We start from the raw sequence: 12,586 nt of genomic DNA on the forward strand, positions 1-12,586 counted from the left end.
AGTGGAACGCTCTGCCAAGACGTGGGGTGTAATTAAGCTGCAGGCATTCATCCTCGGTGGTTTGCCTCTTACTTGTAACTTACAGGATCTATAAAGGCACAAATTGATTTCAACTATCAATGCAGTCATTGTTTAACATGACGTAGCTCATACGTTGTGCATGTGTGTTTAATAACCCGGGTCCTAACTGGATCACGGTGTATGGGCGCTGCTTCTCAGATTACTCCTCAAGAAAAGGCCTCTGTTCGTGAAGCTGAACCAGCAGAACAGCTCTGCTGTGTTTCATGGTTTGCGACCTAACAAAAGCGATACAAACTGTTTGCAAAGGAAGAGCTGGTGTGTGTCGGTCCCCATCTGCAGCGATTTAAAAACAACAAAAAGTAGTAAACACAAGTAAACCCCAAGCAAACTGCAGAATGATTCATTCCCAGTTTTGTGCTGATGAGCAAACACAACACCATCCACGTTAATTGCTGTGACCCCAGCAACCCACCAAAAGGAACATTGACATATTGTTTGTCCAGCGTGAGACACTGTATAATTTACACTCGCTAATGACTGTCCCTGGAAATACAGGCTGAAGGACCACGTCTGTCCCCAGCTTGGCCCTTATTCAATGTTCTTCCTGGACTCTTCTAAAGGATAGTCCATCTGTACCTCTGTGAATTCATATCCCTCAATGCATGCCCATAATTCAATTACAACACTTGTTTGGTGTAAAAAAAAAAACGAAAACAAAAAAACAGCCCGGTGCAGTGTTCTCTCCCGGTCAATTGAGGTTTGATAAACAATTCACTATTGGCTGGAGAATCTCCACCCTAATCAAAACAAAAACAAACTGTGGCTGATTTGGTGCTGTTGTGTTTCTGAGATTTTAAATGATTCTCTTCTTAAAATAAAAACAAAGGCATGTTGTGAAGAAAGACATATTACCATTGCCATGGGGTCAACCTTGACCTTCAAACTCAATCTGGCTGTTAGGGCTGCCCCTCCCCAGCACCCCTGAGATGTAAAGAGGCTGACGGTTTTGACCCCTGATCCCATTTCTTAACTAGGCTGAGGTGCCAAATAACCTTTTGACCCAGGAAGCATTTGCAGGTTGCCTGAGCAACCTCAGATTTAGCAATGATTGACAGGTCTGAACTGTTTTTTTTCTTATCTGCTTTTTTTAAGAAGATGGAACAACAACACTCCTCTGCAAGATAACTGACAGAAAACAACAGTTTATTTGCAAAAATCTAGAGTTTTAATATGTCAAATGTGCTCAGAGAAAATGTGCAGATTAGATATTCTATTGTACTCAGTTGGCACATTATTATGCCAGATAGATGCCGAATAAATTTCCCTTAATAAATGAACGCTTTACATGGAAATGAATGTATGAATGCAATGGATGGATGTCATTATATCAGATGGAGGTCTATGTAAATGAACCATGAGCAGATTTGACATGTGGTGCAAATCACAGAAACGCCAGAGCCAAGGATCATGACAGGAATAAATCTGCCTATTTTAGGAGACGGCTTTGACATAACCCTTAATCCACACACCAAATATATTTTCAACAAGGGCGGGCCACTAAAAAAACTTGAGATGTTTTAATTTTGCGAGTCGTAATGTAGGGGTAGACCATTTCATTACGATTGACCCAGGGGAATCTAAGGTTACCATCTGGCCACTGGCCACCATTACTGATCCTTGTTTTAATATGCAAATAGATCTGTTTTCCAACCTTGATGTAATCACAAATGTAACCTGACTGAATGGACCAAACAACAGGACCATGTGCACATGTGATTATTATAGCCTTCATGCAGACGTGGCTAAAAATGATCAGTTGGACAGAGAATGGCAGTCGGTTTAGGAACTCCTGTTTCACATGTTGTGATGGATACTAAGCTATCTTTTCTGAGATACAATTCTACTTTTTTTTTTAAAATAAATGACATGGACTCAAAATCCTATAATTAATATTCTTCACAGAAAACTTAGACTCTAGAAAAAACAACCAATATCCCGTATGTTGACAGCAGTGTATTGAGCTACAAACTGTGCACAACCCTCATTCAATCATACATTTGGAGTTGTACAACATGTACCGACTTCTCAGTGATGTGCGGACCTGTGGTATCTTTGTCTTTCTTGTCAAGGTGCTGAGTCCATAAAACTGCAAGTGTGATTTCTGCCTGCCAAAGAATCGCAACACTGTTAGCTGCTCCCTTTAAAATGTCTACTTTATTACATTTGGAAAAGTACAACGTTTGTCTATTCGTCAGGTACGGATGAATTAAACAGACTTGGGTTGTGTCATTGAAGAAATAGTTTTAAAAATGAAACATTGTACTTTTCCTAATGTGATAAGATAAAAAGCACCTAACAGCATCAGCAGAATTAAAACACAGTAAATACAGTCGAGTTTCTCTTAACTTATAATAACCACCCGCCTGTCTCTAGTTTTATGCGAAATATTGTATTTGTTAGGAAGAAGACTTTTATTATAAAACTAGTCCTATTTGTTGTTTGATTTTATGGAAGCTGTGCCAAAGCAGAGAGGATGCCTTTCAGTCATGTGGCCGAGATGATTGTAGTTATTAATACATTAAGTCATGGTTTGCTCTTTTTGTGAAAGACTGAGCATAAATGCAGCTCTGTTTTATTTGTGCTGGTATCTATCTACCTATCTATCTATCTATCTATCTATCTATCTATCTATCTATCTATCTATCTATCTATCTATCTATCTATCTATCTATCTATCTATCTATCTATCTATCTATCTATCTATCTATCTATCTATCTATCTATCTATCTATCTATCTATCTATCTATCTATCTATCTATCTATCTATCTATCTATCTATCTATCTATCTATCTATCTATCTATCTATCTATCTATCTATCTATCTATCTGTCTGTCTGTCTGTCTGTCTGTCTGTCTGTCTGTCTGTCTGTCTGTCAATATAGATCTTCTGTCTGTCTGTCGATATAGATCTTTATCTTTACCTCTCAGTCAGGGGTGTTGATGAAAGATTATGCATTTGCTCTCCCAAAACTGTGTTTTGGACAGGGCTCCTCCTCTGAAGCACAGGAAGTGATGTGTTTGGAGTCAATGATGCACAAACAGTCAGAAAAGAGCACCTCCTGCAGGATCTCAAATTTAAATAACAGATACTCTGGGTGAAACATTGTTGCAGTAATGTTTATCACCGAAGATGTTGCCCAAATAAAAATGTGGTTTATGTGAATACAATTAATTTTGGGGCACACAGTAAAGCAAAATGCATGTTGTGATGAAAGCATTTATTTCAAATAACTTTTGGGGGCATTTACTGTATATGCCTTTTATTTGATTGTTGAAAGCAGGAAGATGACAGGAAATGAGGGGAGACAGAGAGATGGGGAATGACAACACAACTCCACAGTGCTATTGCAATGATGATGATCCTGATGATATAAGGTATACTGCATATACAGTACATATATAAATGTAACTCTCTTCTTTTTGACAGCGGAGCCCCTGGTGCAGGAGAACGGGAAGCCGAGCTGCTGCTTCTTCAAGTTCAGCCCCAAACTGATGTTCACCAAGGTGCTGAAGGCCCAGCTGTGGGTGTACCTGCGGCCGCTGCAGCAGACCTCCACCATCTACCTGCAGATCCTCCGGCTGAAGCCCGTCACGGATCAGGGCAGTCGACACATCCGCATCCGCTCCCTGAAGATAGAGCTCAACTCCAGGGTTGGCCACTGGCAAAGTATTGACTTTAAGCACGTGCTGCAGAACTGGTTCAAACAGCCCCACACCAACTGGGGAATCGACATCAACGCCTTTGATGAGAGCGGCAATGACCTGGCAGTTACCTCGCTGCGACCCGGAGAGGAGGGACTGGTAAGGACCATCAGACCTGTTCCTGGGGCAGGGGGTTACTTCTCTTATAGCTCAGATTTATGCAAAATGTGAAGTCAGACTTCAATCAAAGGAGGGCAGCCAAAATCGTGTTAGAGAAATAAATTAGATTCAAAGAGAAACGTGGACGTGCATTGATAACTGAACTGAACTAGAATTCACTTAATTCATAGAGAAAAAGAAGGATGGCATTGACGTCATCTCTCTTTCTCTTTCCATATCTTTCCGGTTACTGTCAGGTCTTAAAATAGAGAAGTTGGAGAGATTGCTAGCAGTCGCTGTCTAGTGAGGATGCAATACAGGCTATTATACTGATGTCTTTTCAAGTCAGTTATCAGTTTGATGTTGCCCTACAATATTTGTCTTGCATCCTTTATATTTGTTTTAGAGCAGATTTTGAAAAGTTCCCAACCATTGTTTACTAAAAGTTTTAGATTTCTGAAAACTGTTTCCTTCTGGGCAGCCACTGCTAATTTAATTTAAAGTATCAAAATCAACTTGCAGAGACTTAAGACTTTTTTGTGTCTTGTAAAGCATCACAGTGAACATCAAAAGTAGATTCTTAAATATGTGCTACATCACCACACACACACAGGATTTGGACTGAAGCAGAAATAGTTGTCATAGCAAAAGGATGGTTCATCTTAAGCCAGTTTTAAGCATCTGCAAGTTGTTTCTCATACTGCAGTGAAATGAATGAAAAGCAGTGGCTGCACAGAAGGAAGAAAAAACATTCTCAGTGGATACGATATGAGCCACAAAAAAGGACAGTGTTGCATCATGTAGCATCAATCTGCATTATAAATACAACAAAAGATTACGATGAAGCGTCGACATGATGGGTAATTCTGTGTGCTAACAGCAGAATCCATGTTTTGAGCGGAAGCAGCTAGCAGCTACACTTCAGTAAAAGCATGAATGGTTTTACACAAACCTGCAGCCGACACAATGTTTTTGTAAAGCTGAATTCGTTCAGCATATAAATCACAAGGTCACACTGTTAAGAGAACAGCTTCCCTCACGGATGCACCTCAAACACAAACATGAATTTGTTGTGTTAGTTAAAGACGCTGATTGTAAATCTCCACACAGAAAAAGGATGGATGGACACAGGTGATTTGAAGCCTATCAGGCATGAAACACCAGGATCTGCTGAAGACATGGACTCAAAAGCCTCCATTTATGTTACGTATGGGTTTATATGTCTTTTATAACACATAATTATAGAGGTGTTATTATGGATAACTGATCATATAATAAAAAGACAGGGTGAACAAGTGGAAAGATGATATTGGATATTTACAGGTAGAGGTTTCCAATCAGAGCGAACTTTAAACTTTCTTAGTGAATGCAAGAGATTCTTGAAGCTGCCTACATGTAGGAACAGAGGAAGAGTTGTGCTCTGTGTCAAAATTCATTTCAATATTACCAAGGGTGGATTTCACAAAATAATTAAAATGGGAAGTTTATTGAAGCACCATGTATTTTCGACCGTAAATACCGTCACCTCTGCACTCTTTGAACTTGTCGGTCATGATCTCTCTGTATTTAGTTCAGTCCAGAGAAAACACAGCTGCTTTGTTTGAATCCACTTTCACCATTCACATATTCTTCATATCTGCCATTTAGTAATCCTAAATTGAATGTGCATCTTCTGTTCACACGCACCACTTCCCTATGTTGTTTCCATGTGGTGGTGAAAACTGAAATTATTCCTGCTAAAAATGAAAATAGAAAAGATTGTACTCCCTGCTAAATTTAAATGTAACGTAACCTAATGTTCCTCTTACTAGTTTAGGCGTTCTGTTGAAGACTTTTATTGTGAATCATTTAGCCTCAGGTTGAAAGGATGCTCCTTGGCATCAAACCTTGGGAACAGGATTTTTATGTTTGTTTGTTTAGGATTATATTTAAATGTTCTGTGTTTATGTCTCATGTACTGGAAGGGTTTGCACGGATTAGTGTAAACTTCAGTCTGAAAGTAAAACCATCCATGAATCATTAATCTAGTTCAAAATCCTAGAGTTACTGCGACTGACAGTTACATCAAAATTGAATTGAATTATGTAAGCCACTCATCCCAGTTAAGCAACACCACATATTTGTGGTCTATATAAGTGGTCATTTGGGTCAGATCTTCACAACACATATCAGAGGTCAGCTGTGGTGTCCTGGCCAATAAATCTCTGCCATCTGAGCACACAGCAGTGTGCAATATTATTCTTGAACAAAAAAAAGGGAAAAGATCAAAAACACAGGCAAGCGTACCAAAATAAAACAAAACACAACAAGCAAAGAAAGACTCAAACTCTGCTTCTCCCTGATCCTCTGGGTCTTTTTTCTACAACAAAAGCCCTAAAGGCCAAGCTGACATGGTCTCACCCCAACGGCCTTTCAGCTTATTTCCTCTTTTGAATGCGTCACAAAAAACTGTGCTCGAGCCCAGCTGGAATCACTGTGGGGAGAGGAAGGCTTTGTAAAACAAACATGATGGAGTAAAATATTTGATCTGCTTGCTTTGCCCAAAGGTCAAGGTTATGGTGGCCTGCAGATGACCTCCTGGGTCATGGATCAAACCAGAGTCAGCCACTGATAGTTTCTGTCAATGCTCTTTGAATCACTGCTCAAATGGTACATTGTGTTCCTACTTTCAAATTGACAAACAAATTCATACGTTTTTGTGGTTTTGAATTTTAAGCAGTTTTTAATGATTTTCTTTGTCAGTTTTGGACCCTTTCAGGTCGTCCAAGTGTCAACGTTGTAGTAGCGTAACTAGATATTAGCAACTGCTAGTAATGCTAAGCTAAATCAGAAAAGAAAAAGAACATTTAAAAACTTGGTGCTAAGACACTTCCAATTTAAACCTAAAATGTACAAATTGATAAAGATCCTTGTATTTGGCGACCTTTTAATTACATCATCTTGTTGCGGCCTCTTCTTCTACACAATTTCCGTAGTTTTCAGTAAAAAGAAAATGCCATTTTTCTAACTAGTTGACATTTTGTCTTAAAACAGTTGTTACAATGACTTTAACAATGACTAATTTCTGTTCAAGTGTCCCAATAAGCCATGACAGTGCGACATTGACCAAGTTTACATGCACAATATTATTACGATTATGACAATATTCCAAATTTGATACGGGTCATTTACACAGTATATTCCTTGTCAATAGTCCGAATTAGACCTTATTCTGAATGTAGCATTTTCCAATTAAGACGTGTGTGATATGCCAATATTATTTCAGTTTTAGGAGCAATATTTGGTTCCTTGTTTTGTCCATAAGACCTTTGTGAAGCTTGTTGTCCTCATCAGCCTGACAAAGATATTGTGCATCAACATAATTAATTAAGTAGGAAAAAGCACATGTGGAAGTACCTTCATTAATGATGGCAGCGAGCCATCATGCACAACACTTGTGCTCTGGATCACTATTCATTTTCTGTTTCAGTCCTCAAACCTTTATAAAGCAAAATGTTTGTTAAGTTATGTCAATATGTCTTCAGGGAGGAAAAGGGTATTCCATTCATTCATATTGTATATAAATTGTAGATCTATACAGATTACACTAATACCATAAACAATTAAATCCCAGTGGAGCATTGTTTTACATCAACAGTGTAAGACATTAAAGGAATAGTTCCCCATTTTTGGGAAATACACAAGAGATGAAAAGATCAATACAGCTCATGCGTGTGTGTTAAATATGTAGCTAAAGCTCGGAGCCAATTAGCTTAGCATTAGCATAAAGACAGGGGAAACAGTTAGCCCGGCCTTGTTCAACAATCTGCCTGCCAGCATCTTTTTTAAAGCTTTTTGTTTAATCCGTACACAAACAGAACTGTAAAAACGACACTTTGAGGTTTTAAGGAGACTTGCATGCTGTAACAATTTCTTGCCAAATAGCTGCTGGAGCTGCAACTTCCCAGAGTCTTGTGGTTGCCGTGAGGTTGCCAGGCAACCAGCTGAGAAACAGCAGGGCTGGGTGGACAGATAAACTTTTGTTCGCCAAGAAGTAGTTACAGTACGTAACTCCCCCTCACACTTTAACTTGTCATTTTACTCTTCAGTTTGTGCACAGATTAAAACAAGTTTTAGAGGTGTTGGTTTGCCGTTAATCTGCCTTCACGTGACAGGAAGTGTTCTCTGCGCACACCACGAGGTCGGGCGCAGACCCTTGCGGTGAGCTAGTTAGTTTGGTCTCTATGGTTACCCCCCTGCTTGCCTGTGCCGCTTCGAGGTCAAAGTTGAAATAATTTTAACTTTGAGTGCAGCGCTCGGTGGCAATTTTGAGCGGTGCACCACGCTACGGGTAGCGGGTTAGGGTTAATAAAGGGTTAGGGTTAAAGAAATGTTTAATAATAATACATTTAAAATTCTAATAGTCTTGACAAACTGTATTTTTTCTTCATCAACTGCTTTAGAAAATTGATGTTGACGCATTTTCTGCATTGATGCCTGAGGGTTACGCCTACTAGTGGCAGCAGCTCTATTTTTAAACTTTGGAGAGATAAAGATTGTTTCCTTCTGCTTGCAGTTTCTATGCTAAGCTAAGCTAATTACCTCCTGGCACTAGGTCCTACGTCAAACACACTGAGAGTGGTACCAATCTTCTCATCTAACGCTGGACAAAAAGCAAATACACGTACACTGTCTCTTCATGTCCCTTTAAGACATCAAGTGACATATACTGTAGATGTCTATAATTTTGATGGACAGAATTGTCCTTTTCCTTAACTGATGTGTCAGCCGAGTTGTTCTCTTATAACCACCTCTTTCTCTCTGTCCTGCCTCTCCTCCCCCTGATTCCAGCAGCCATTCCTGGAAGTGAAGGTTCTTGAGACGACCAAGCGCTCTCGGAGAAACCTCGGCCTGGACTGCGACGAGCACTCCACCGAGTCTCGCTGCTGTCGCTACCCTCTGACTGTGGATTTCGAGGCGTTTGGCTGGGACTGGATCATTGCCCCCAAACGCTACAAAGCCAACTACTGCTCCGGCCAGTGCGAGTACATGTTCATGCAGAAATACCCGCACACCCACCTGGTGCAGCACGCCAATCCCAGAGGCTCTGCAGGGCCCTGCTGTACCCCGACCAAGATGTCCCCCATTAACATGCTCTACTTCAATGACAAGCAGCAGATCATTCACGGCAAAATCCCGGGGATGGTGGTGGATAGATGTGGCTGCTCTTAGGCTGCAGGGGAAACGCACACTTGTGTACAGCCACCATCGCATCAAACCACCCAAAACCCTTACGGAGCTCTCCCCTGGCACCAGAACCCACTACTCGGCACCAGATTTCACTTTTGCTCAGCCACAAAATCATCCCACTGGGTTTCCATTTTTCCAGTAATTAAATTGATTCTAACTGTAAAAAAAAGAAAAAAGAAAAAAGTTATAAATTAAACATGAATCAAAAAAAGGACTGAGTGATGGAAATACAGTACATTATGAATGATTTAAAGAGGTCGTCCGTGTGGAGCAGCTTCAGAAAACGGTAAATGAGACAAAACTATGTTATAGAGTACGTGTTAGTTTTGTGGGTTTTTTAAAGGTTGTTGTTTTGTCTTTTTATGGCATCTTTGTGAAATGTCCAGGTTAGTGGATTGAGATGACAGGAGACATAAGCATTTACAATATTTTAAAAGCAATTTCAGTCCTCCTAAGGTGAGTTTGGAAATACCTAATTTTACAGATACGCTTACTTACGGGTGAGATTTGATCCACAAAAATGTTTGCAAGGGGGCATGATCAGAATTATTTTGCAATCCTTCACTTTAACAAAAATAACTAAATCCATGCTAATGTGAGGAGGGGTTTACCGTTAGTATAAATCCAAAATCTTGTTTACAGATGTGCTCTAGGGATGTAAAGTGTTGAGGAGATCCAAAACCAAACCTATACCCTCTATTAATGTATAACACCCCAGTGTGACATTCTCGAGTATCTACGAAACCTTTCACAGTTACTTTGATCTTTTTTTATTTGTTGTCTTGTAAAACTCAAAAAGGAAAAGGGAGAGAAGAGGTTACGCTATTTTAACTCTGTCTTTCAAAGCGGATAAATAAAGCCAGTATAGCTATTTCTGCCATTCTGCAAAAGTAGATAAGACATATTTAGGTTTCACTGCCAAACTAAAGTCTAAAACTAAGTCCTGTAATGTAGATGCACTCTGAAGTTATTCGGCACCGCCTGGGAGAGGAGGAGGAGCAGGATCCTGCAGGATGACGAGAACCCGACACATTTTCTTTCTTCTACATGACAAAAGGAAAATAAATGTTCACACCTTCAACTTTTGCATTGATGAGATGTAAACGCACTGTTTCATAACTTGAACAGGCCCGGGACTGAGCATGTAATAACAAACAGAGAGCAAAAAATCCATATCCTGAAACAAAACACACGAGGGTGACAGTCCTGCTCAAATGTTCCCCATGATGTGAACTATTGAGCTGAAAATAGCACAGAACAGAATAACAGTATTGTAACTAGAAGTTTACACACTCATACTTACAGTAGTGTTTGCGTCCGTGTTAAAAAGAAAAACACTTAAATTTAGAAAGAGCAGTAGCTTCATTACTCACGTCGTCGACCCAGTTCATTCACTTTATCTCGATGCTAGTTTCAGAAAAGAGGAAAATAAAAATGCAAAAACCTTTAACTGCAGTACTGTACTCAGAAATAAGAGCTTTTATAAATCACAACAAACCACATAACACGTGCAAATCAAGAGAATGTAACTCAACCACTGACTTTAGATTAGAGAACCTTTTTGATTGCGTTTTGAAATGCCCCCATCCACCTCCACCTCAACTGTATTGTCATTATCATAAAATATTGTTAGTGCTTGAACACAGAGTAGATTAGTAACGCTTAAAGTCTGTCTTTGTCTCCTGGATGTCAAAGCAAAGATATCCTTTTGTTGTAAACGAAAGCACTATGCTGTTGGATAAAGGAAGAGCCTTCTGACATTATATATAAATGATATATGTATATATTAAAAAAAAAGGGTACAAAAACCTTTTTTTAGGGCACTCTACCTTACCAACAATAAATTTTGCACTATGGGACGTTCATGGCGTGAGGAGGTAAAGTGTTGTTTGTGTTTTACCAAGCATAAGAGAGCTTGTACAGTATAGGATAAAAAAAAAAAAAAAACTATTCAAGCTTCTGGTGATAAACCATGAACTAGAGAGGTTATCACTTCTTTTTGATACCATCACGCTTTCCTGACTTTTGTCTGAAGCGGGGGCCTGTCCATACACTCACACACTTTTATCCAATCTGGAACCTGGACGTACTGTACCAGCGGCCTGAAAGGCCTCCTTGCCCACTTTGGGTGATAAGTCATGTGTATAATAAGTGTCTGGATCAATGAAAATAGAATGCTTTAACTGGAAATGGCCCGCCCACCAACTTTAATCTGTTACCATGTTAGAGAGACTACGTCCTTTTGACTTAAACAATGTGTCGACTGTCTTGCGTAGACATGTTTTTGCCTTTGTGTGTATTTTAAGTGAAAGCACCCATGTAAGAATGGGAGGAGTATCCAGGGATTGTTAGCCAAAGTAGAGGATGACATGTTGTGTGCTGTAACTTTTGTGATCGCAGGAATATGCTAGAACATTTCAAAGGGAGGAAAAAGCTGGTTTCGGGGCAGTGGTTGGAAATAATTCAACTGGTCAATTGTCTATTTATTAATATTAATTACAATGCATTTCAAAGTCTGTCTACCTCACTTTAGCCTCCTAAAAACCTTGCTTTTTTAAATTTGTCATCGATTAATCTGTGCAAACATTTAACCTTCAAGAACCCCCCCAAAAAATGTAGATGAAAACCACAGGGTCCCCTTGCTCTCAGGTTCAGATTGAGTTATTGACAGAGTGACTGATGGTAGCGGCTCTGGTAATGTGTGGTCTAAAGAAATAATTAGCAGTGCCCACATCTATAACTTGTTGAGAAGTTGCATTTTGAATTTTAGTGTTTGTATACTGGTATGTGTGAGAGTGTTTTCATATAAATATATGAGAGTAAGAAATCTCTATGTAAATACCTTCCCAAATGTTGACATTTATGATGTTTTGGACAGGTTCGCCGCTTCTAATGTTTTTCTCACTTTCCCCCTTCATTCCTCCGTTCTTTGTGTAGTTTTAAAAATAAATCACCCCAACTTTGTAGTTTAATGGTTGTGCATATGAATAACTGTTCAATTGTTATTTTTGCCTTTTGTTGTTTATTTACTGTCATTTTTCTTTTGTACAATAAATCATTTATTTAGCTTATGGCATTTGTTGTTTATAAAAATGAAAAAAGCTCCACTGTTCACTACCTGCCTAAGCGTTAAACAGCAGACAGACACAGTTAGAGACTTGCTGGTGAATATAGTGGAGCATCTCATTAGAGCTGCAACTATTAGTTGACTAATCGATTAGTCGGTCGACAGAAAACACTAAACTTGACTTTATTATAATGTGTTTACCGAGTGAATGTTTCACATTATATATTAAAACCAGTTGCGCCACACAAACTTTACGTAATGTTCTTGATAGTTGTTACAAAGGATTTGCTCCCACTAACAGCCAGGTGTTATGTCCTGCATAGCTAACTGAACCAACTAACAAGCTGACATTAGCTTGCTAATATTTGACCTTTTAAGATTGAAGAAAGAAATAAAATATGGTCCA

General features: G+C 39.2%; 1 protein-coding gene across 3 annotated transcripts in view; it reads left to right on the top strand.

Moving 5' to 3' along the window:
* LOC115008938 (growth/differentiation factor 11-like) overlaps window positions 1-12,184 on the top strand; it is a 27,215-nt gene extending 15,031 nt beyond the window's left edge. For 2 of the 3 annotated variants that reach the window (XM_029432850.1, XM_029432851.1), the window contains 2 exons: window positions 3,511-3,884; window positions 8,715-12,184. In XM_029432850.1, coding sequence (XP_029288710.1) covers window positions 3,511-3,884; window positions 8,715-9,095 — 755 coding nt within the window. In that variant the 3' untranslated portion in view covers window positions 9,096-12,184. The remainder of the gene's footprint in view (window positions 1-3,510; window positions 3,885-8,714) is intronic. The other variant, XM_029432852.1, reaches the window with a different exon arrangement.
* The last annotated feature ends 402 nt before the right edge of the window (window positions 12,185-12,586 follow it).

Source organism: Cottoperca gobio, chromosome 5 (assembly GCF_900634415.1).
Source record: "Cottoperca gobio chromosome 5, fCotGob3.1, whole genome shotgun sequence".
Lineage (NCBI taxonomy): Eukaryota > Metazoa > Chordata > Actinopteri > Perciformes > Bovichtidae > Cottoperca > Cottoperca gobio.